The 23,385-nt window shown below is 37.3% G+C and overlaps 1 protein-coding gene, 1 long non-coding RNA gene and 1 other non-coding gene across 5 annotated transcripts in view; 1 reads left to right on the top strand and 2 right to left on the bottom strand.

Moving 5' to 3' along the window:
* The window catches only part of LOC109552319 (uncharacterized), a 29,148-nt gene that overhangs the window by 424 nt on the left and 5,339 nt on the right, over nucleotides 1-23,385 (top strand). Inside the window, exon 2 of the long non-coding RNA XR_002179107.3 lies at nucleotides 202-503. This is a non-coding gene — a long non-coding RNA (uncharacterized lncRNA). The remainder of the gene's footprint in view (nucleotides 1-201; nucleotides 504-23,385) is intronic.
* Nucleotides 8,459-23,385, bottom strand: part of RSF1 (remodeling and spacing factor 1) — a 169,779-nt gene continuing 154,852 nt past the window's right edge. For 2 of the 3 annotated variants that reach the window (XM_033862192.2, XM_019948666.3), the window contains exons 12-16: nucleotides 22,517-22,584; nucleotides 20,876-21,083; nucleotides 18,986-19,206; nucleotides 16,518-16,706; nucleotides 8,459-14,411 (exon numbers count right to left, since the gene is read on the bottom strand). In XM_033862192.2, the coding sequence (XP_033718083.1) occupies nucleotides 13,843-14,411; nucleotides 16,518-16,706; nucleotides 18,986-19,206; nucleotides 20,876-21,083; nucleotides 22,517-22,584 (1,255 nt within the window). In that variant the 3' untranslated portion in view covers nucleotides 8,459-13,842. The remainder of the gene's footprint in view (nucleotides 14,412-16,517; nucleotides 16,707-18,985; nucleotides 19,207-20,875; nucleotides 21,084-22,516; nucleotides 22,585-23,385) is intronic. The other variant, XM_033862193.2, reaches the window with a different exon arrangement.
* On the bottom strand, nucleotides 16,815-16,887 carry TRNAG-UCC (transfer RNA glycine (anticodon UCC)). Its single transcript has one exon. It is a non-coding gene; the product is annotated as a tRNA-Gly (tRNA).

Genomic DNA, 23,385 nt, shown 5'->3' with positions numbered 1-23,385 from the left:
ATGGGGCGCTGAAGGGAAAAGAATTAATCCACTAGATTTGGAATTTTTTGCTTTATTTCTTCGTTAGGCGCCGAAGAGCAAAGTAATAAGAGCAATAAAAACTTCTAAAATAATCTTAATAGTAGCTAATGGTAACTGGGTGTTATGTGTCAGGCACTGTTCTAAGCACTTTACCCGTATTATTTCTTCATTTCCTCTTAGTGACAACGATGTGGCAAAGATGGAGTTGAAAGAAGGCGAACTAGTGGAAAGTATGTACCAGGAATAGATAGATCCTGAGATCCTGAGGCTTCCTTACTGACATGCGGACACATGGTGGCTGTCAGCTAGGCCCTCTGTGAGAACTATCAGCTGGAACACATTTACATAGCCTCTCCCTGTGGCCTGAGCTTCCTCACAGCACAGCAGCTGGGTTTCGAAGTTGAGTATCCCAAGAAATAGACTGATAGAAGCTGCATGGCCTCTTCTCACTTAGCCTTGGAAGTTACAGAGTGTAACCACAGGTAGGATATGCTGGATTTTTCATCTTTTTTTTTTTTTTAATGAGCTTTGTAGTACTATATATGCCTTGAACTGCTTGCATCCCTGTCTAAACATCTTGACTGCAGGTTTGGGACAGACTTTGAGGCAGAGGCACCCAACCAAACTGTGCCCAGATTAATGACCAACAGGAACTGTGAGATAATAGCTGCTGGGTTTTTGTTCGGTTTTGTTTTGTTTTTTATTGACCGCACCACGTGGCATTCGGAATCTTAGTTCCCTGACCAGGGATCTAACACGAGCCACCTGCAGTGGAAGTGCAGATTCTTAACCACTGGGCCATCAGGGAAGTCCCAAATAGCTGTTGTTTTAAGTCACTGAGTTTTGGGGTAAACACAGCAACAGATAATTAATACACTAACTAAAGAGAAGAGACAGAGAAAGAACCTTGAACAGTATTAGCCACTGTGCTGCTCCTTAAACACTTGACTTGGCAAGCTTATCCATGCCCATTATTTGAATTACCCTGTGTGAATGATTCCCAAATCTATATCTCCATCCCAGAATTGTCTCATGAACTACAGACATTTACACCCTACAGCCTACTAGACGTCTCCACTTGGAAGTTCCACAGGCACCTGTCATTCAACTTGTCAAAAATTGAACTTATAAAGTATGGACTTTGGGTGATAATGTGTCAATGTAGGTTCATCAGTGGTAACAAATGTACCACTCTGGTGGAGGATGTAGATAATGGGGGAGGCTATCATGAGTGGGAGGGAGGTATATGGGGATCTCTGTACCATCCCCTCAAACTTGTCGTGAACCTACAACTGCTCTAAAAGAATAAAGTCTTAATGAAAAATGTTGCATTTACGGGAGTTCCCTGGTAGCCTAGTGGTTAGGATTCCGGGCTTTCACTGCCGTGGCCCGGGTTCAATCCCTGGTTGGGTTACTAAGATTCTGCAACCAAAAAAAGCAAAAAAAAAAAGTTGAATTTACAATCTTCTCAATTCTGTTATTTCTTCAATGTCCTGTTTTATGAAAAAATACCACCTTCCATTTAGTTGCTCAGGTTAGAAACCTCGGACTTAGCCTTATTTCCTTCCTCTCTTTCACTCTTCATATCCAGTAATAATAACAATTATTATTATTATTATTATTTTAACAAGAAAATAGCAACTAACACTTACGGAGGGCTATGTGCTAGGTACTAACTGTTTTAGGCACTTTGTATGTATCAACTCATTTAATCTTCACAGCAACCCTAGGAAATAAATGCTGTCATTATTTCTATTTTACAAATAAGAAAACAAGTAAGAAGGTTGAACTTGTCCAAGGTCCATAGCCACCAAGTGGCAGAGTATGATTTAGAACCTAAGCTGCTGGGCAGCACAGCGTTCACCCTTCAACCACTACATTCTAATGCCTCCGATCAACCAAGTCCTGTCATTTCTTAACTCCTATCTCATGACCTGACCCCTCACTCTTCCTCCAGCCCACTTCAAGCCATGTCACCTCTTAAGTAAACTGTTGTAAGAGCCTCCAAATTGGTCTTCATTCAGTGAACCCAGAGGCCCCATAGTCTTTGGGATAAGAGATACAGGAAGGATTATAATCTTGTGTGGTAAGTGTGGTATTGAAGTCTGCACAGACCCAAGTGCCATGGGATTGCTCTGAATGAGAATCCAGAGAGAACTTCATGGAGACCTGGGACTTGAGAGTGAGGAGTTCAAAGACAGAGAAAGAAAAGAAGGAGTGGAGGTGATTCCACTCAATGGTACAAAAGAGGCATGTGATGCTTGAGAACTGCAAGAATTTGTGTGTGGCACATGATGGCATGGTGGGGCTACAAAGTAGGCAGGGACAATCTGGGAAGGGCTATGTACAGCAGGCCCTTGGCATTCATAGATAGCCTGCCACAAATTATCCCTCAAATCTGTAACAAGTTCTAAGACAGATGGGGAGGTGCTAAATGAGCCCAGGTGACATATCTTAGTGTATAGTATTAACATTTTAACTGTATTAAGTCTTCCAGTCCATGACATGGGATGTCTTACCATTTATCTGTGTCTTCTTTAATTACTTTCAGCAACATTTTGTAGTTTTCAGTGTACAAGTCTTTCACTTCTTTGGTTAAGTTTATTCCTAAGTAAAAGATTATTTGTATTTCTATACATTAGCAATGAACGACCTAAAAATAAAATTAAGAAAAACAATTCTATTTATAATACCATCAAAATGAATAAAATACATAGGAATATATTTAACAAAAGAAAACTACAAAACTTTCTTGAAAATTAAGGAAGACCTAAAATAAAAGGAAAGACATCTCATGTTCATTTATTAAAAGACTTACTATTGTTAAGAAACCAATATTCCCTCAAATGATCTGCAGATTAAAGGTAAGCCCTATCAAAATTCCAATTGCCTTTTTGACAGAAATTGATACACTGAACCTAAAATTCATATGAAAATTCAAGGTACCTAGAACAGTCAAAATAATCTTAAAAAAAAAAAGCCAAGTTGGAGGACTCACTTCTTGATTTCAAAACTTATTGCAAAGCTACAGTAATCAAAACTGTGTAGTAGTGTCATAAGTGGAATCAAATTGAGAGTCCAGAAGTAAACTCATACATTTTTGGTCAATTAAGTTTTGACAAGGATTCCAACATAATTCAATGGGGGAAAGGACAGTCTTTTCAATAAATGGTGCTGGTACAACTGGATAGCCACATGCAAATAAATGAATTTTGATCTTTACCTCACACCATATACAAAAATATCTCAGAATGAATCAAAGATCTAAACATAAACTTATAAAACTCTTACAAATATATAACATAAATCTTTGTAACATTGCATTAGGCAATGGTTTGAGGTAAAACATCTAAAGCACAAGCAAAGAAAACACCCAGAAAAAAATTGGATGTCATCAAAATGAAAAACCTTTGTGCATCAAAGGACAACATCAAGAAAGTAAAAATCTAACCTTCAGGGGCTTCTCTGGTGGCGCAGTGGTTGGGAGTCCACCTGCCGATGCAGGGGACGCGGGTTCGTGCCCCGGTCCGGGAGGATCCCACATGCCACGGAGCGGCTGGGCCCGTGAGCCATGGCCGCTAAGCCTGCGCGTCCAGAGCCTGTGCTCCGTGGTGGGAGAGGCCACAGCGGTGAGAGGCCCACGTACCGCAAGAAAAAAAGGGGGGAAAAAAAAAAACTAACCTGCAGAATCGGAGAAAATATTTGCAAACCATATATTTGGTAGGGGTGTGGTATCCAGAATATATAAAGGACAGTCAACAATTTAAAAGACAGGTAACCCAATTTAAAAATGGACAAAGGATTTAAATAGATGTTTCTGAAAAGAAGATTTACAACTGGCCAGTAAGCACACGAAAAGATGTTCAACATCGTTAATCATCAGGGAAATGCACATCGAAACCACACTGAGAAACCACTTGATATCCACTAGGAGAGCTATAACAAAAAAAGACTGACAATAAGTGTTACTGATGTGGAGAAATAGGAACCTTCGTGCATTGCTAGTGGGAATGTAAAAAGATGCAGATGCTGTGTAAAAGAGTTTAGCAGTTCCTTAGAACTTGAAACAAAGAGTTACCATATAATCTAGTAATTCCATTCCTAGCTATGTACTTAACAGAATTGAAAACATATGTCCACACAAAAACTTGTACACAAACGTTTATTATTCCTAATAGCCCAAGAGTAGAAACAATCCAGTATCTCTCCACTGATGAATGGATATACATGATTTGGTATATCCATAGAATAGAATATTATTCATCCATGAAAAGGAATGAAGTGCTGATTCATGCTAAAATATAGGTGAAATCATGAAAACATGCTAAATAAAAGAAGTTAGACACAAAAGGCCACATATTGTATAATTCCATTTATATCAAATGTCCAGAATAGGCAAATCCTTACAGACAGAAAGTAGATTACTGGTTGCCAGGGACTCGGGGGGAGGGATGGTGAGTGACTGCTAATGATATGGGGTTATTTTGGGGGGTGACAACAACCTTGTGAATATAGTAAAAACCACTGAATTGTACACTTTAAAATGGTGAACTTTATGGCTTGTGAATTATATCTCAATTTTAAAAACTAAGAAGAAAGATTTAAAAATAAAATTGACAAGAACATTTATTTTGGAAACCATTGCATAAGCACATCCAGACTATTAAAAGTGGCTGTGTCATGGAGAGGACAGTCATCCTGAAGGCTGCTTCCTAGCCTTCTCTTCCCTTCCAAAGTGCCTTCTCTGGTTGTGGGTCCCTGCCTTTCATCCTTGCCTCTTTGGCACTGTCCTGACTCTGCGTGTAGTACCTCCCAGTAAAATTTCAGCCTTGCCTTCTCAATCAGTCTGAATCTGAAGCCAACTTTCTGATTTTCTAGAACTGAGTCAGCTTGCTTCTCCTTGATGTTGGTAAGCCCTACTTAACCTCAAAATTCATCCTTAAAAAAAAAAAAGATGCAATTACTGGCATCCCACTAGCAAGCAATAATGCCAAAGAGGAAAGAAAATGGACATTTCAAAAGAAAAACATGAAACAAGTGCAGGGAAAAGGGAGGACCCTCTCCCATATTGTAAATTTCAGCTTTCTAGAACAATTGTTCCTCATGATGGAGTTCAGGTATGTTCTTGAGAAGCCTGCTAGGGTCCTAGAGTTTCTCTTCGGAATTTCTGACATTTCAGTGAGAGTTTTCAAATATAGTTTAACATTTCTATAACCTATTTATTTTAAAGACTGGTTGTCAAGTAGGAAACAGATTGGATGGGAGACAGGATGACACTTGTTTTCCATGATAAGGGAGAGTTTTGTGTCGAGAAAGTGAATATAGAGGGCTGGAGGTCAGAGAGAAATCAATGAGATGGGAAGACCCAGAGCAGGCAAGAGGGAAGGGGCCAGATCAAGGACACAGGCAGAGGGGATGTGGCAAAAAAAGAGGTGACATCTGTTCCTTGGAGACTGGAGAGAAGGACGGGTGCTCGAGTGTGGATAAAGTGGCTCTGAAATGGGCAAAGAGGAACAATAAGGAAGCTATACGTGACCTATATATACCATGAACTAGTAAGTTCCTAGTTGACTTTGCTTTGGGGATAACTTTATGTGTAAAACTAATGTTGCAAATATGAATTCACATTTCCTTAGAGTGGTTTTTTTTCCATTTTAGACTTTTAGGACCTTAAAGAACTTATGTGAAGTGATTGAAGAATCAAAACGACACACAAGCATTCATCTCACCCAACATTTAATTGTTTCACTAGAAAGTTTTCACTACTTTTTATAATTCTACCGCTACTAAATGATCACAGTATAGTAGACCGATTCTCAGTTTTTAAAAGAAAAGAACTATTTTACATTCTCTGGTCTCATAACCTGAAAGGGATGTGGGTCGACAGTCATGTTCTGGACCCCACTGTCAGCTCCAGAAAAGAGCTCTCTCAAGGCTGCCACAGCGCTGTCACCCTTAGCCTCCAACACAGCATCTCACTCGTATTTGACCAATTCAGTTTAAGTGAACATTTCAAATAAATCACTAAGAAGCACTGTAGCTGGTCATTTCTTGCCAGCATAGATCAGCTTTCACTCCACTAAGTGAAATTCTGATCCAAAAGTTCTTTACCTAAATAGTTTATCAATATTTTAAATCAGAATTGCAAATAATGAACTCCACTAGTTTGTTGGGGAAAAAAAATGAGTTCGTTGTGCATCTTACTGTATTCCAAGAGTAAGGAAAATCTATCAAATCAACATTTGTAGATGAGAATTATACTCAGGATTGGAAGGGCCCCTTAAATGTCTAACCCCTTTTTATTTATTTTTATTTTTTTAACCCCTTTTAAAATGTGTTGATCTATTACAGTCCTGCAAATGGCAGTTCAACCTAAACCCAAACATCCCCTATTGGTGACAGTTCACATCCAAGTTATTAGAGAACTCTGTAAAAAAGAATTTCCATAGAATAAATAGAAAGCTTTTGCCTATGGCTTCTGCCCTCTGGCCTAGTTCTGTGGCTCCCACAGGGCCACACAGAACAAGTCCAAGGCCTCTTTAATGTGTCCGTTCTCCAGAGGCTAAAGATAGAAATCAAGAAAGCTTTCTAATATCTATAATTCACATCCTTGGCAAATAGCCTTAAACATTATTTTGGGGAAATTGATGCACTTGCAAATTTACTTTCTAGATAGTAAGGGAACAATTCATCTATTCCTGAGGTGATAAAAATTTTCAACCTTCATCAACTGTTATTGAAAATTCTTAACTTTCTATGTGCTACAAAGTTTAAAATAAACTAAGTTTGCAAACACATCATGCTAAATACATCAAATTATTTAATTTTTTTATTATCACAATTGACATATATTAAGTGAAAGAAGAAATGACAGAAGTATTATAATAAAACATTTTGAAAGAAAATTTACACAATTAGGCCAATAGCCATCAAATAGCTTTGGGCCTATCTTAAAACACCAAGAGTTTTGATCAGACTATAGTGAGACACTGAACATTTCATTAACAAAAATATTGGCATGAGCCACAATGTATTCTGGTCGTCACTAACAAGGAATATTGTATTTAAACAACTATGCACTGCAATTCTAACACACTAGGTGTTCATACACTGCAGTTAACCCCTGAAGCTTTAAGCTACCAGGAATTCCTATATTTTCTATGCACAAAATTTACTTTGTGCATTATTGGAATCACATTTCCAGTTTTCAAATCTCTCCCCCCCCCCCGATACATGCAGTATGTCATACGTGGCAGAGAGCATGCCAGCTTCTCCTGTTTAACTACTAGCACATTCCTTATTACCTCAAGAGTTTTATGCTAATCTTGGAGTTTCTGCTTTAGCTCTCATCTCCTAGAAACAAAATAAAGCATTCTGAGAACCTATTCCAGGAATAATTTTTTATGCATAGGAAAATAAAGCAATCCAAGAGGCATTCTGATTAAACACTCCCTGGATCCTAGCTACTACTTTAAAATTAAAATGAAAATCTAACATAAGCCATCTACAAATTCTTATCTGGAATTTGTATTCTTTGCCTGGAAATAAATGATTCCCAGGCTTCATTTCTGAATGGATGAGGAGAGCAAAGAAACTGACATCCTACATTAACTGACAATAGATACAGGTAACTTAGGTAGAAGTTTATGGATTTAATTCTTTACAAGAATACACTTGCGCTACAAAGGTGAGAAATTAGAATGGTAAATTATCAGATGGCAAAAAGTAATGGCACTTAAACAAAGGTGTCAATATAACTTATGGTAAAATGTGCCATATAAGGCTGCTAGAATCAGCAGATTTACAAGATTTCAAAATACTTTTTATCAAGTAAGAAGGGAATTGGAATTTGAACCTGATATCCCTTCCTGCCATGCCTCCAGCAGACAAATATTCCTGTGGAATTAAGTCTACTGAATTGAGTCTACAAGAACCAAATCAAACAATTCTAGTTTCTCCTTCTTTTACAGATTGAAAAGAAACCAAGCTCTGTTCCACTCCCAACCCCCCCATCCCAGCACAGGACACATCCTTTCAAGGTGTATACAAAACCTCCTGGCATGTTTGGGCAAGCTATAATTCAGATACCATTATCAAGACTCTACTTTGATACGAGAACAAAACATCAGACCAACGTTGAGAATACCCTAGTTAGGCATCACGAAAATCACGCACTTAAAGAATATGCTGCTAACTGCCAAATTTGGGCCATTATAGCTGTTCTTCAATTGAAAATTTACACTAATATAAACTAGATCTGTGTATATATGTCTACATGTGTGTATATGTGCGTATGTGTGTGTGTGTAATTTTCATGCAATGATCTTAAAGCTTTGGAGACAGGGTTATTAGCCTAATTTCAAGGCTTGTCCATATAGCAGTACTGATGTGCACCAACTCTGCTAAAGGGCAGGATAATGAAAAAGACCATGGCACAAATTTTTAAACAATTTTAGGTTTAATTACATAATGCACCTGTAGATGTTCTAGCATAAACACAATTGTAAAAATCTACATCCTATTTTAGGGTATTTTTCCACCTCCCCTCCCTTAAAAGCTGTACATTTATAAAAAAATGTGACTCTCAAGCAAAATAAACTTTTTTTTTTTTTTGCAACATACAAAATAAGTTAAATGATTCAGAAGGTCTTGAGCCATTAAGTTTCCCAATGATTGTGTTCTGGGCCATTCATAAGCACGACATGCAGCTAGCTCCTGGTCTAAGAACAGAACTCATAAATACATGTCAAACAAAATCCCAAACACTTGAATTAGATTTCTTTAGAAACTGATGGAAGTCAAGAAAATATATAGTTAGGGTTAACAACTCCATTCTTAACTTACATCATCCAGTGGCAAAATGAACAAGGCAGGTCACTCAGTCCCTAGTGCATTTTCTAGCTTGTACCGGTTTGGCAAAAAACACAAATGTAGTTCCTTTAAAAATGTTTTTTCTCATTCAAAATGTCTAAGGAGCTTAATGAATAAATTTCTACTTGTCCAATAATTTGTTATGCCCTCTCATATAACTTATGCATAGGATAGACATCTTAGTTATTAAAATAAAAATCTTTAACTGAAATCACTACAATGTGTCAGAATTGGGTTTGCAGCATTTCCCAGAGCAAAATGGTATAAACATAAAATGAAAAAAAATTGAGCTTACGTGACAAAAATGAAAAAATTCACTAATGGAATCATATCCTAATCAATTTCCGAGAGGGTTTATATGAATTTTTAAAAAGTGTCAAGTGTACCATCTAGAGTAGCTATATACCAAGAGCACTACATTTTTGCTTATTAATGACTGCTTGCTTGCTGGAGAATGACAATCTTCAATATACGTTACATAGTTACTTAGCAATTCTTGGCACTCAAAATGTTAATGATAATTTAAGAGTGAAATATTTTGAAAACAAATTATTAAGTATACACATAACAAAATAACTCAGTTTAAATACATTGATAGCAAAGGGTCTTGTCTTTCAGGATTGGTATAAAAACAATGAAGTAAATCAGCAGTTAGCTTGCCACTTCCAAGGTAGGTTTACAGGTACAAACTGGGAATGGTGGATAAAATAGGAATGGAATTTATTCTAAGAAAGTTTAATAACAGATATTAAGCAGAGGACTAGGTAGATACAGAAGGTATGCAGTCTTGGCATTCTTGCTTCTTGGGAGAACCAGGATGTTAAACCAAGAAGAGGAACTTCACTATTTTTCTCTAGGCTTTGTGTAATTAAATGATGTTCATAATTTCACATCAGTTACAATTATGTCTTATTTTTTATAGTGTCAAATAATTTCAAAGGGTTCATTTTTATTTCTTCTAACATCTAAGATATGTATATACATATTAATTTATATATATATATACACACATACATATATATGTTTATTCCATTTAAAAAAAGATCTGGGTCTTTGAATACTTGTCCTATCACTGTGAGGCAATGCCATGAATCAGGGACCTGTTTGTTCCACTGTGTTGGTGAAGGGCAGTTCACAACTTTTTCTGAATATTAAACTTGTAAATTCATTAGGTTCCTTTCAATTGTATGGTAGAACTAGCGAACGGTTAACATCTCTTATCCCCACAAACATAAGCTAAAAAGGCATTCCTTGTGACAGAGGAAATTCCATCAGTCCCACTTAAAAATAGCTAACATTTCCCCACCTTTTAAACTCTAAATAACAGTAAACACCTACATTTTTCTTAATATATGTTCTTTGCCCAAATGCATATTATGGGATGCGTTCTATCAACCAAAAAGTAAAAACTGGAGTTTGTAATGTCCTGTTAATTTATTTAAAAATCTTTTTTTCAACAACTTCTTTAGCATTTGAAGTCCTTGATTCTTTGGTAGATCATTAAAAAAAAATTATCAGTAGACATGAATTTATTCTAAATGAAACTCCTTTTAATTCTCGGAATCTGCAACCTTGACCAACTGGAAAAAGATGTGTCAAGGAAACCTGACCTCAATAAATCAGGTATATTCTTGAGAATGTCGCTGCCGTCATTCTCTAGTAATGTGCCAACAACAGAAAACGTTTACACGAAACACTATTTCATCAGCACAAGTCTACAAAACCAAAACATGTTATTTTCAGTCTCAGTTCTTTTCACGTATTTTAATTCAAAGTTTCTGCTTTGTGAAAATTTGTCTAGTTTTCAAACCTTTACAGAAACTGCAAACTAAATATTCTGAGTACTAAACTACATCTCCCCTTAATATATTTGCTATAGACTGTGGAGTTTGATACTGGGAGTCCAATTTGTATTTCCAAAAAGGGGGTTTAAAGTATTAAAGGACTCTATTACATGGCAGCTATTGGGAGCCTAAATCCATGGTTAGTACTCTAATTACAAGGATCCAAAATGTTCTAAACTCTAGATGAACTGCTGCTTTCCTATACTCTGTCCAGTTCCTAATGACTGAATTATGTCTTTGGAAATAGAAAATTCACTTTTTCCTACATTTTGTTCTTTTTAAACTTCTTCAAAGCATGTTCAGAGTTAGTATTTCAGCAACCACAGACTCTTTGAGGGACTGAATCTAAACACCAAGCAGCAGAATTGTTTTTGAACTGTTCAACATTTAATCAGCCATAATTAACCTACCTGCATGATAGCAATTTGTAACTATCAGGTGCTTAGATTGCACTCTTTGTAGATGAAGCATAGTTAACTGGTTTAATCAGAATGTGAAGGGAATTCAAAGGGAAACACTATCAAGTTCACAAACACTGAATTCAAGTTTGGTAAATAACAGGCAGCAAAAATGGTATCAATGTCAGTGGGACATTTGCTAAATAGAATACTCAGTCCTTACTAAGATAAAAATTACCTTTTGCTCTCTATAGCAGAAGAGTAAAAAGAACTCCTTATTTCACATTAGGCATCCTGTAAAATAAATAATCTACCCATTTAATACTACTTCTTGTCATTTGCTTAACTGAAGAAAACTAATAGGCTGAAGCAGAAGCTGGTGTGTCCAGAGGTAGAGAGAGGGTACATGGGAGTTTCTGCACCTTAGTGGCTTTACCCAGCGGGACTAAAATGGTAGCGGGAGACTGGGGGCAGGATAGGCCACCTGCTCATTCTAACCACTTACCTTGCATTAATAGGAATCCTTCTATTGCCTGCCTGTTTTAGATAGTTAAAAAGGCGAACATTCTTAACTGACTTTCAAATAAATGAAACAAACCTAGCCAGAAAGCAGGCTTGGTAAGTGAATGTGGCTCCTTACATAGCCCTACTTACTGTCTGTGAATGTAAGCCCTTCCCTCCCTTCTGGTGGAACACTGTCTCAAAATAAAAATCACAACTTGCTTGGAACCACATGCTATTGGTGCATCCTATTTTTAGGCTGCTTTCATTCTTTTATTTTTTATACAGATACATATACACTGCTAGAATCAAAGCAAAAATATCAATGGGTAGGTACTACAGAACTAAAGTGAAACAAAACAAAGAAAACCAAGAACCAACAAGTGAAAAACAACAGCTATAAACTTTCAAGGCCAAAAGATAAGATTTAAGGGCAACACCTGTGGAGAGAGGAAAAGGAGTATAAAGTTTCTAGAGAGGTATTTATAATGCAAGTCTAATGCCAGCTTTTTAATAATAAAAAAGAGAAGTGCTTTACTACACACTGACTAGCACATATAATGCTTAATTTGGAAAGAAAAATTAATGAAGTTCCTTGGGCCAGCAGCAGATATGGTGTGTCCATTGCCGGCAACAGACACAGCACTGGAACAGAAAACCCAATCCCAGGGCAAAAGTATTCACAGAAATAATGGCTGAAGGTTTCAGAATTTGACAGGCAAGGTTTAATCACAAGTGCTACACTTTGTACAATGTTATTTATGGCTCTGCCTGAAATTTTATAGCTGTAACAGAAACTAAGACAAGTTCATATTTTAGTGTCAATTACATGTGTTAGATATTTAGTTAGTTACAAACCCCTTTTTTCTTGAAACAAAGGGCTTTATCTTTCTTTAAAGTGTTGAGATGTTTGAAAAGGATGTCATACCTATTAAGTACATTGGCGGTTTTCAATCAATTCTATATTGGTCGTGTGACTATTAATGAATTTTAATAGAAGTCTAATGGCCAAAGGCCAAAACTACATTCAAACCCTGCTAATATATCCAGGCAGATAGGAAATTTCAACACACACACACACACACACACACACACACACACAAACTCAAACTAAAAACCTCCCAAAGGAACTGCTTTGTTTGTAGACTTCAATTTGAAGTAGATACTAAGGGCAAGAATAGACCAGTTAAAATTCACCTGAAAATCCTTTCCCCTTCTACAAATGTGCTAAAATACTGCGGTCAGCTTAGCATCCATCTCTTCATGTATGTTATGTATAGATGTACTTGTTTTAAAATGATATTTCAGATATTTAAATATTAAGTGGCCAGAAGACAAGAGTTACACTATCTGCAAAGTTTACAGTCCACCCGGTCCTTATGAAAGACCACACTCATTTCACTAATAATTCTCCATGACAGCATATTAAAGGCCACCTCATCACCACTGCATAAAGCTGGTTTAAAAAATTTTTTACTAGCACAATCTGGTTGTCAAAGCTTCATTATACATTTTACTGTACAAATGCTTTTCAGATGATTTTTTTTTTTAAACAACAAACTCCGCTATAAGAGAAACTTAGGTTAGAGTTTTTTACGATGGTACTTTTTCAGTCTCTTTATTAAGTGTGGTTATCTCCAATAGTAAACAAGCTGATTTCATGAATGCTGTTACTAAATGACTTATGTATGATGTTATCTACAACTCTCAAACTGCAATAATACAGACTTGAACTTTTAAGCAGTTTGTTAATCATCATCTATGCCATGAATGTTTAAATATAATATATATTTAATATGAAAAAGCTAAAGCACAAGTGCTTTCTCCCACCCCTAATTCTGTTTTTGGGCCCTCACAGATTCGGAATGCATTCTTATCCACCCTTTTCACAAAGTCAGGAGAGCTCAGGAAATATAAAGTCAAAAATATACAAATCTTTGTTGTTACAATAAGATTTTTTTCCCACGACTGAAATTACCAAGGACCATGAACTTGGAAAAAGAAAATCAAAAGGAATTTACAGCAATTTATCTTCAAAGTTCAAAACTGGTCACTTCACAGAAAGACTTCAAGGTCTGTTGAAATTTTTCTTCTAAAAAGTCATTCTGTAGTGGAGTTTTCTAGGAAAAATAAAACAGCTTTTAATAACTGGCCCGCTGGTGTGAGAGCTACCGTGGAATAAATTAGCACAAAAATGGAAAAAAGTCTTATAACTGTTCACTGTTACAGACATAATCAACAAGGTCAGTCACTCTCAAAAGCTCATCTTCCTCCTCTTCTGGTGCCCCTGCCTCCTGCCCACCACTTGTCCCATTGGGGGCCAGGCTTGCACTGGTTGTGCTGTTGTCCTTGGGGGTCTGAGGCTTCTCAGTTGGCTTGCCAATCAAGTTCTCAATGGCTTTGCCAGGACTCTGTCCATTGGTGGAAGGTAAGTCCACTAAGCTATAGTCCAAAGGGCTCCCCACCTTGCCTACATTTTCAAAGTCCTCTTCCTCATCACTGTCTATCCGATAGGGCTTTTTGGTGCTCTCTTGTTCTGAGGGCAGAACCCTGGGCTGGCTGTCATGGGCAGGCTGATCTGCATCTCCATGAGCATTGTCACAACTCTCCTCTTCGTCTGTCTCGATCCGGTGTAGCCGTTTTCGGGATGGTTTACCTTCCTCTTCCTCCTCATCTGCTTCTGAATACTCATCTGTGCTTCGACCCCGCTTTCGAACTGACCGCTTTGATTCTTTAGCTAGCTCATCATCTTCAGAATTCTTGGATATATAGCTCTCTAGAATAAACAGCACATTTAAGCCATTGGCACAGTTAACCATTAACAGAGCTAAGTAATTCTCCTTTAACAGATTTAAGTAATTCTCCTTTTCCTCCCCATATTCATCCCATGTCCTGCTTTCAGACTTGCTTGTACATAACTATTTCCCTTCAATAACTGGCCTTATTTCTCTCTCCTCTCAGTCCCACAACAATGCCCAATGTGATTCACAGTATACTTTGCCCATGATTTTAGGAAAGAGCAGAATCCTTAAATTAAATGAAGATAGGCTGGTCACCAACTAAGCAACTCCTTCCCACTAGCCCTCAAATTAGGGAGTCATGTAAACATACTGATAAGGAAAGAAACTAAGCACCCAATTCAGGACATCTGAAGTACTGCGCTAACTCTTATTCCATGTTATTCAATGTCCTTGGTGGTCCTTAAACGTCTTCTCTTGTTTATACTTGACTCACCTGGTCTCATCGCTTTGCATACCATCCATATGCCAATGACTCTCACATTTGTTTTAGGCAACCAATCCATAGGTTCCAGACTCATGTGTCAAACTGCCTGCTCAACATCTATGCCTGGATTTCTAAACAGGCAGAACCAAGCTCCTAAACTTCTTCCTCAAACCTGCGCCATTCTGGTCTCCACCATCTTAGTTATTGGCAACTCTATTCTTCCAATCGCTCAGTCATCCGTGATTCCTTTCTTTCTCCCATCTAAGCCAGTAGTAAATCCTATGGGTCTACTTTCAAAGTATATCCATAATTTGACTGCTTGTCACCCCTTTACTGCTACTGCTCTAGTCTCACCCACCATTATCATCGCCTGGCCTATTTCAATGGCCTCCCAACTAGATTCCTAGATTTCCTCCCTGTCCCCTTCAATGTACTCATAAGACAGATACCATAGCAAATTAAAATGTAAGTCAGATCATATCACTCCTCTGCTCAAAATCCTCCAATTATTTCTCATCTCACACAGAATAAATTCCAAAGTCTATACAATGGTTTACTGTACTATCTAATATGGTACCCACTAATCACATGTGGGTATCAACATTTTTTTCAGGTCTTTACTAAAATGTTGTCTTCTGAGTGAGGCATTCCTTTGGTACCCTATCTGAAATTTCACCTATGCTCCTTTTCTCCTTTACTTTTCTCCGTAGCATTTATCTCCACCTAATACATCATATATTCTGCTTATTTATCATGTTTATTGTCTCTCTTCCCCCAACTAAAGTAAGAGTTACATGACAGAGTTATATGTTTTTGGTTATTCTTTTCACTCTTCTATTCCCAGGGCCATGGACAGTGACTAGTTCAGTAAGTATTTATTTTTAATAGTTGAATTAATGAAGTTATATCTGTCTTTAATGACACATGAAGATAAATATACATTCACCCAGATGTTTACCTCCCTCCTTTAATCTCCCATATCCAAACATTTTTTTCCCATGCTCTCCTGGCTTGGGCTCAAACTTAAATGACAAGGATCTATGAAAGCAAATAATCTTCAAAACAGACCATAAACAATGGAGAATTAAATATATAAAAAAGAAATGGGGGAAGGTAAGGGTTAGACTCATTTAAAATGAACTTGGGAAGAACTCTGGAATAACTACAAAGACTAAACGGATATCACAAGTTCATATTTTAGATCTTTTTCTGTACTTCTGGTATGGGACACAGCTAAAGCTATTAAGAAATAAAAGTTTACCAACTAAAGCTCACTGTTATGGTGGAGAGAGACAGTAGGCACCCTTGGTTTGGAACTGTTCAGGTATTCAGGACATAGGAGGTTATTTCAAAATGAGGGCCGTAAATAATAAGGGAGCAGAAGAAATCTTGTTCAGATCATAATTTTCTGATACTCTTCTAGTTTCAATGAAGAATTTAATTATTACAATGAAGACCTTAAAAGTTAGTATCTTATCAAGTATCAGTTATTTAAACTATAAGTTGACCAGGCATAAAGTAAAGGGTTTTGTCTCAAAGATATTACGGGTTATATTAAATTTCTAAGAAATGGTACAGAATCATCATCCTGAGTTCACTTTATAATTTGTACTGCTGCCTTGTCCAAACTTCTGTAAACTGGAGAGCTATTCCTTACCTTCACTCTCTGAGCTGGAAAGCCTACGCTTGTGAACTCGTCTGATTTCTTTACCACGTCGTAAACTCTTCTGGGAACCATCACTTTCTGAATCTTCTTTGTAGTTAATTTGTCTTTTCTGGTTCCTCCTTGACCGCCTTCGACGAGTTTCTACAAAATCATCACTAAAACCATCACTAAAATCACTTTCTGTTAAAAAAAAAAAAAAAAAAAAAGAGAGAAAGGAAAAAGAAATCAAGCACATTTTTTAAAAAAAAATTTATTTCTGGCCGTGCCATGCAGCACATGGGATCTTAATTCCCTGCCCAGGGATTGAACCTGGGACTCCTGCATTGGAAGTGCAGAGTCTTAACCACTGGGCCAGCAGGGAAGTCCCATCAAGTACAAATTTTAATTCCACTAAATAGAAAAGTAGTTAGCTTAGGTTATAAAAATATAAAGCTATTAGGCAGAGTTCAGTCATAACTTTTAAATGAACAGTAACTTTCATGTCTCTCATTTTCTTCTTAATAATATGAGTACATCTGGGGGGGCTTTAATGCCAAACCTCACAGATGTATCCTATTAGCAGTCAATCCTCAAGATTAAAAAATGTTTTACAGGGAATTCCCTGGCGGTTCAGTGGTTAGAACTCTGCACTCTCACTGCCAAGGGCCTGGGTTCAACGCCTGGTGGGGGAACTGAGATCCTGCGGTGCGGCCAAAACAAACAAACAAAAAAAACAAACCCTTTTTACATAATCCTTATCTCATATAACCTAAAGCTACCCAGTGAGCTGCATGGCTGCCACAACTGCTCTTCTTGGTGGATAGTTACTATTTTGCCTCATGATAATCTGCTGTTTCTATATATATGTAGCTGTATGGCTACAGTCATAGCTTCACAATGTACTGCAGAGGTTAAACTTTCTAACCACAAAAAACTGATGAGCCTGTTTCAAATTAAGTACAGAACTGGAGTTATATTTTTGCCTTTTTTCCACACGGAATTAAAATCTGCTAAATACAGCTCATGGGACTACTTTAACTTTCAAAGCACTGCTAAATAGCACTATTCTTGTCATGTCACCTCTGATCAATAAACCAAAGTCACACTATGGCATTGTGTCAGAGCAGTTTTTCAGGAATGCTAGCAAATTCCACTGAATCATCATATCTAGCTTTGTTTTCTAATGGATTTCAAATATTTCAAAACAGCTAGCCAGTAGTTTAAAGGGGTCCCCACTGGCCAAATCTAGGGCAAAGTGTATCAAAATAGTGATGGTAACATATCATATCCACCGACTGAAATAAGAATCTGTAAGTCCACACTGATACAAAGAAATAAATATATAGGGGAGAAGAGAAAGCTCTTCCTTACAGAACACCAAGTATTAAATATAAAAGGAAGGAAGGAGTTAGAAAACTCATGAATAAATGCTAAAGCTAGTGGGTGAAACATCTGATAAGGAACAGGATATTTACAGTCTCAAAATATCTTCCTATGAATTATTTATTAATTACAAAGGGAAAATAATAGAGAGACCTGGAGGACATACATTAACTCTGTGATATTCTTGCCAAAAATGTGTAACTAGAATCTAATCACAAGGATACAAAAACACAAATTAGGTATGTTTTACAAAATAACTAGTGTGTATTTTTCAAAAATGCTACAGTCAACAAAGTTTGAGGAATATTACAGATTAAAGGAGACTAAAGAGACATGAATAAATGCAATATGTAATCCTGAACTATATACTTGACCAGGAAAAGATGTTTATATAAAGGACAATATTGGGACACCTGATAAAATTTGAATGTGTACTGTTGATTAGATAATAGTATTTTATCAATAAAATTCCTGATTCTGATATTGTTCTGTAGTTACGTAGAACTCCACAAGCCTGGCCCAAGTTGGGGATATAATACTCCTGTCTGTGGCACTTCCTCAGTAAGACGACAGCTACCTATCTGCTAATCCCATAAAGCATTCCTATCTGTTCTTTTACCTGCTGTGCCTCTCACTATTTATTTAGATAATAGAGATAAGCATAAGCTATAATAACGTCAACCACTGATAATTTATAAAAACTAACAATCATAATCACTGATCATGATGTAAATGTTAGAGATAATTGGTGATCTTTCTCTAATAGCTAGACACCTGAGAAAAATGTTCTCAGATTAAGAATGATTCCCAAGAAACACTATGAAGGTAAAGTCTAGGCATGGAAACACTTGGCACCAAAAGGATTCATCACAATCCTAAATGAGTCTGGCATGAAGTTAACATATCCATCTGCATCTACCTTCTCAGATGTGCTTTATGTGAAAGATTTAATTAGTGGTGAATCATAAGAATAGAACTCAAAGTTTCATCAGAAAGCTTATATTACAATTGAATGGAATTTTATTTTAAGAAATCTTAATTCCAGAAGTCATAAGAATTTACTGACTTGGTGAGATGTGGATACAAATTATTTTTACCAGAGTCTCTACTATTCTCCTCAGATTCCTCCTCTTCATCATCATCGGAGTACTTTTTCTTTGGAGTCTTTCTCCGCAAACGCCTGCTTTGCCTCATTGGCCGGGAGGGATGTCGCCTTAGTCTTCGGCTACAGAAATCAGTGTCGCTGTCATCATTAGATGGTGGGTCTTCTTCACTTTCATCTGGGTTCTCATCAGATACTACAAACTCATCTTGAGATCTGTCCAAGAGAAACCAAATGAATTATGATGGTACACTTAAAACCGTGAACCCGTTTTTGAGTTCTGAGTTCAGATTCTAACAAGTCCAGTGAATTATTAAGTAACGTTTAATGTAAAATATCCAGTTAACTGTATCAGTTTCCCTGTTTATAAAATGAAGAGATGTTTTGCCCCCTCTCCTTTTTTTTGAAGGAGTTATGAACATGAATGGATGCTGATTTTTGTACGTAAATTGCTTTGGCCTCTTGGGAAGTCCTCCACATACCTCAAATTCAACATGCCCAAAAGTGACCTCATTACTTCCTAACCTACTCCTCTCTTCGGTTCCCTAGCCTGGTATTTGGTACTGTCACCCATCCAGTAATTCAAAGCAGAAACATGGTATTTATCCTAATTTCTTTCTCCCTTTTCATTTCTCACATCTAATCAAGGACTAATTCCTCCCGAGTCTATCGCATAAAGATAATATCTCAAACCTGATACCTCTTCTCAGTTCAGGCTCTCATATCCCATCTAAACTACTACAGCAATTCCCCAAAGTCTCTTTAATCTCTACACTCATTTCCCCTCAGTAAATCCTCCGAACGAATGCCAGGATGAATCTTTCTAAAACATAAACCTCATATTAGTCTGGTATTTAAAACCATTCAGTGGGTTTTCATCATCTTCAGGAAAGAGTCCAAATTCTTATGCATGACAAACAAAATACTCCATCATCTGGTTCCTTTTTATGTCTTGGCCACATTTCCAGCAGGGCACTTTCCGCTGCTTCCTCAATTCTTCTTATCCTGACACACCAGGAGTTTCCTAAATATTCTATGACGTTTTATGCCTGGCTGCCCTGGACAGGATTTCTCTGCTTAGAATACTTTCTTTCCTTCACTGCTTCTAATCTCAAATTCATCAATCTGCCCAATTCATTCTTCACATTTCAGATAAAGCTTTATTTCTACTCTGAGGCTTTCCTTGACCTCCCTGGATTGATCTGGCCCTTCTCTGTACCCTGACTTATGTTTTAGTAGCAATCATGCAGCATGACTTTTTTGTGGTTTATATGTTTGTTTCCTCCACTAAACAATGAGAGGAGAAACTCTGTGGTATTCTTTCCATACCTGTTCTGCAGGGAAGCCTTTCCTGATCTTCCATACTGAATTACTTGCCCCAACCCAAACCCCTATGGGTCACAAGAGAATAGTTTCTAAATACTCATACCTGTCCACTTCTCACATTTGACTGGGAACCTCTCATGGTCATGGTGGCAGAAGGTGACACAGAGGTACACCACAAATGAACGCTAACTGCTGTTCATGAAATTTAAATACAATGTTGAATATTAAACCAACAAGCATAGGGACTTCCCTTCCCTGGTCCAGTGGTTAAGACTCGGCACACCCAATGCAGGGGGCACGGGTTCGATCCCTAGTTGGGGAACTAAGATCCCACATGCTGCATCGTGTGGGCCACCCCCAAAAAACAAACAACCCATAAAACTTCGTTTTAATCTAGAAAGAACCAAAATCAGCATCGCTGAATTTGTTTAAAGTATACTGAAAACAGATTGTCTATGTGCATGAAGAACAAAAGCTCCATCAGAGCAGGGCCGAGCTTATCTGGTAGGCCTGTTCAAGCCTGGACGTAGAGAATGGGATCTACTGACAGACCACGCACCCATCACTGATCTTGAATTCATCCTCACTCTCTTCTTCATCCAGGTTGCTGTCACTGTCCAGATCATTTAGTCGCCGGCGTTTCTTCCGGCGAGCAGCAGCTGCCCTCTGGGGTCGTTTATTTTCTTTTCTTTCTTCATCCAAAATAGTAGAGATATCTTTTCCACGGTGGCCAGTGATAGTGGAGATATCTTTTCCTCGGCCAACTCCTGAGTCCAGGGGGCAGGGTGTAGGGCAGGTGAGGGGAAGAGAGGGAGGGAGAGAGAGAGACAAGTATATGTTTATTAAAAGCTTCCCTTTAATATCTACAGATTGTCCTTAGCAGATTTTCATTCGATTTCTTTATTTTCTTCCTACAGATATGCAATTTTCTCACATCTTTAGCTGACAGAACTCTCTTTTGTTTATCCTACTAAATAGAAGTTTACTATGTAGAGAACTTGCTTCTTCAAAAATTTTGGTATGATTCATGTACCATAATATTCACCCTTTTAAAGTGTATAATTCATAGGTTTTTAGTATAGTCACAAAGTTGTGCAACCATCACCACTAATTCCAGAGCATTTTTATCACCCCAAAAAGAAACCTCATACCTATCAGCAGTCACTCAAGAATCTCTTCTTGGGGCTTACCTGGTGGTGCAGTGGTTGAGAATCTATCTGCTAATGCAGGGGACGCGGGTTCGAGCCCTGGTCTGGGAAGATCCCACATGCCACAGAGCAACTAGGTCCGTGAGCCACAACTACTGAGCCTGTGTGTCTGGAGCCTGTGCTCCGCAACAAGAGAGGCCGCAATAGTGAGAGGCCTGGGCACCGCAATGAAGAGTGGCCCCCCTTGCCACAACTAGAGAAAGCCCTCGCACAGAAATGAAGACCCAACACAGCAAAAAGTAAAAAATAAATTAAAAAAAAAAAAAAAAAAAGAATCTCTTCTTGAAAGCTGTCTTTTGGATGTGGCTTTAGAAAGAGGCCAATCCATTTTTAAATTTTTTTTTAAACTGTGTTTGCAGGGCAGAGGAAGTGAGAATTTAGCAGCAAAGATATACATAAGGCACACATGTCTGGAAAAGCTAGTGACTTCTTCAGTTTTACTACAAACAGCCTACTTATTATTAATCCTTTCTAGAGCTTTCATAAAAACACTGGAGCACTGGTGATTTCCTACATAGCTCTTTAATTAAATTATCTTCAAATTCTTCTATTTTAATGTCACCCATTAAGGACTATGAAATTAATAAATTGATTTTTAATTTAAAGCAATCATTTAGATTCTGATTATCCATAATTTTTGTGACTTTGTAGCAGCAGTGATCTAAAAATGGAAAGACAACAGCAAAGTTTTCTGTTTGGAAGCAGAAGAAAATTTTTTAATCTAGGGAAGAACATTTAACCTAGGGAGGAACATTTATGTTTCATATCAGATTACAAAATAATACTACTTTTAACATAATTAGAAGCTCTGAGTCTATACATTGACACCGTGTCCAGAGATTATTTTCAGTCTCAGACAGTTAACATCAGTAGTGATCGTGATACATACTGAGGAGAATAAGAAAAGATGCTTGCTCACTGCTTCTAATCAGGGCATTTTAGTTAACATATTGGCCGAGTTAGATGAAAAAGAGAGAATGATAAACACATACCTCCTCCATCAGCCTCTTTAATATCATCTTCTATAGCTTCATCAATTGCTTCGTCAAACTCATCAAATCTAAAATACATACAACAATCACATTACAGCCTGTCCTGGCATATGGGTTAGGAAAATTGCCTCTGAAGTGAAAAAGGGCTGAATGTGAAACTGCTCTCTGCTACTTTGGGGCTGTGAGACTTGGATTAGACCACCTCAGTCCTGTTAACCTCAATTTCTTTGGTAAAACAGAGTTTTGTAAATCAGTATCTAATTCTAAGTTGTTTTTCATTTTCAAAGATCACCTATACCAGGCAGCAACAAATATTTTTGTAATGGGCTTTGTAGACTATACAATCTCTGTCGTAACTACTCAACTCTGCCATTGTAGTGCAAAATCAGCCACAGACAATGTAAGTGAATGAAAAGTAGCTGTGTTCCAATATAACTTTATTTATAGACACTGTGATTTGAATTTCATGTAATTTTCAAATAATTTTATCCTTCTGGTTCTTTTTTCAACCATTTATAAATGTAAAAACCACTCCTAGGTCACGTGCTATACACAAACTGGCAGTGAGCTGGATTGGCCCACAGGCCAACCCGATTATACAAATCATATGACAAGGTAAACTGAACAAAATTCGTGTTCCAGAAATAATACTAAGTGTGAGAAGTATACTACTGTTGTTATTAAAGATTATATTATTATTATTATTACTGAAATTCATATACAGATGGTCAGAATTTTAAAACTAGGTAAACATACTTTATCTCACAAGGGCTATTTCCTCCAACTTAAAGCAAAAAACCAAGACTAGATGATTCCTAAGATTTATTCACATACAAAACTCCTTTCACTTTAGAACTGAGGTGACCAAA

Source organism: Tursiops truncatus, chromosome 8 (assembly GCF_011762595.2).
Source record: "Tursiops truncatus isolate mTurTru1 chromosome 8, mTurTru1.mat.Y, whole genome shotgun sequence".
NCBI classification, from domain to species: Eukaryota; Metazoa; Chordata; class Mammalia; order Artiodactyla; family Delphinidae; genus Tursiops; species Tursiops truncatus.
Note: the sequence above shows the minus strand (reverse complement) of the source record. Positions and strands in the feature narration are given on the sequence as shown.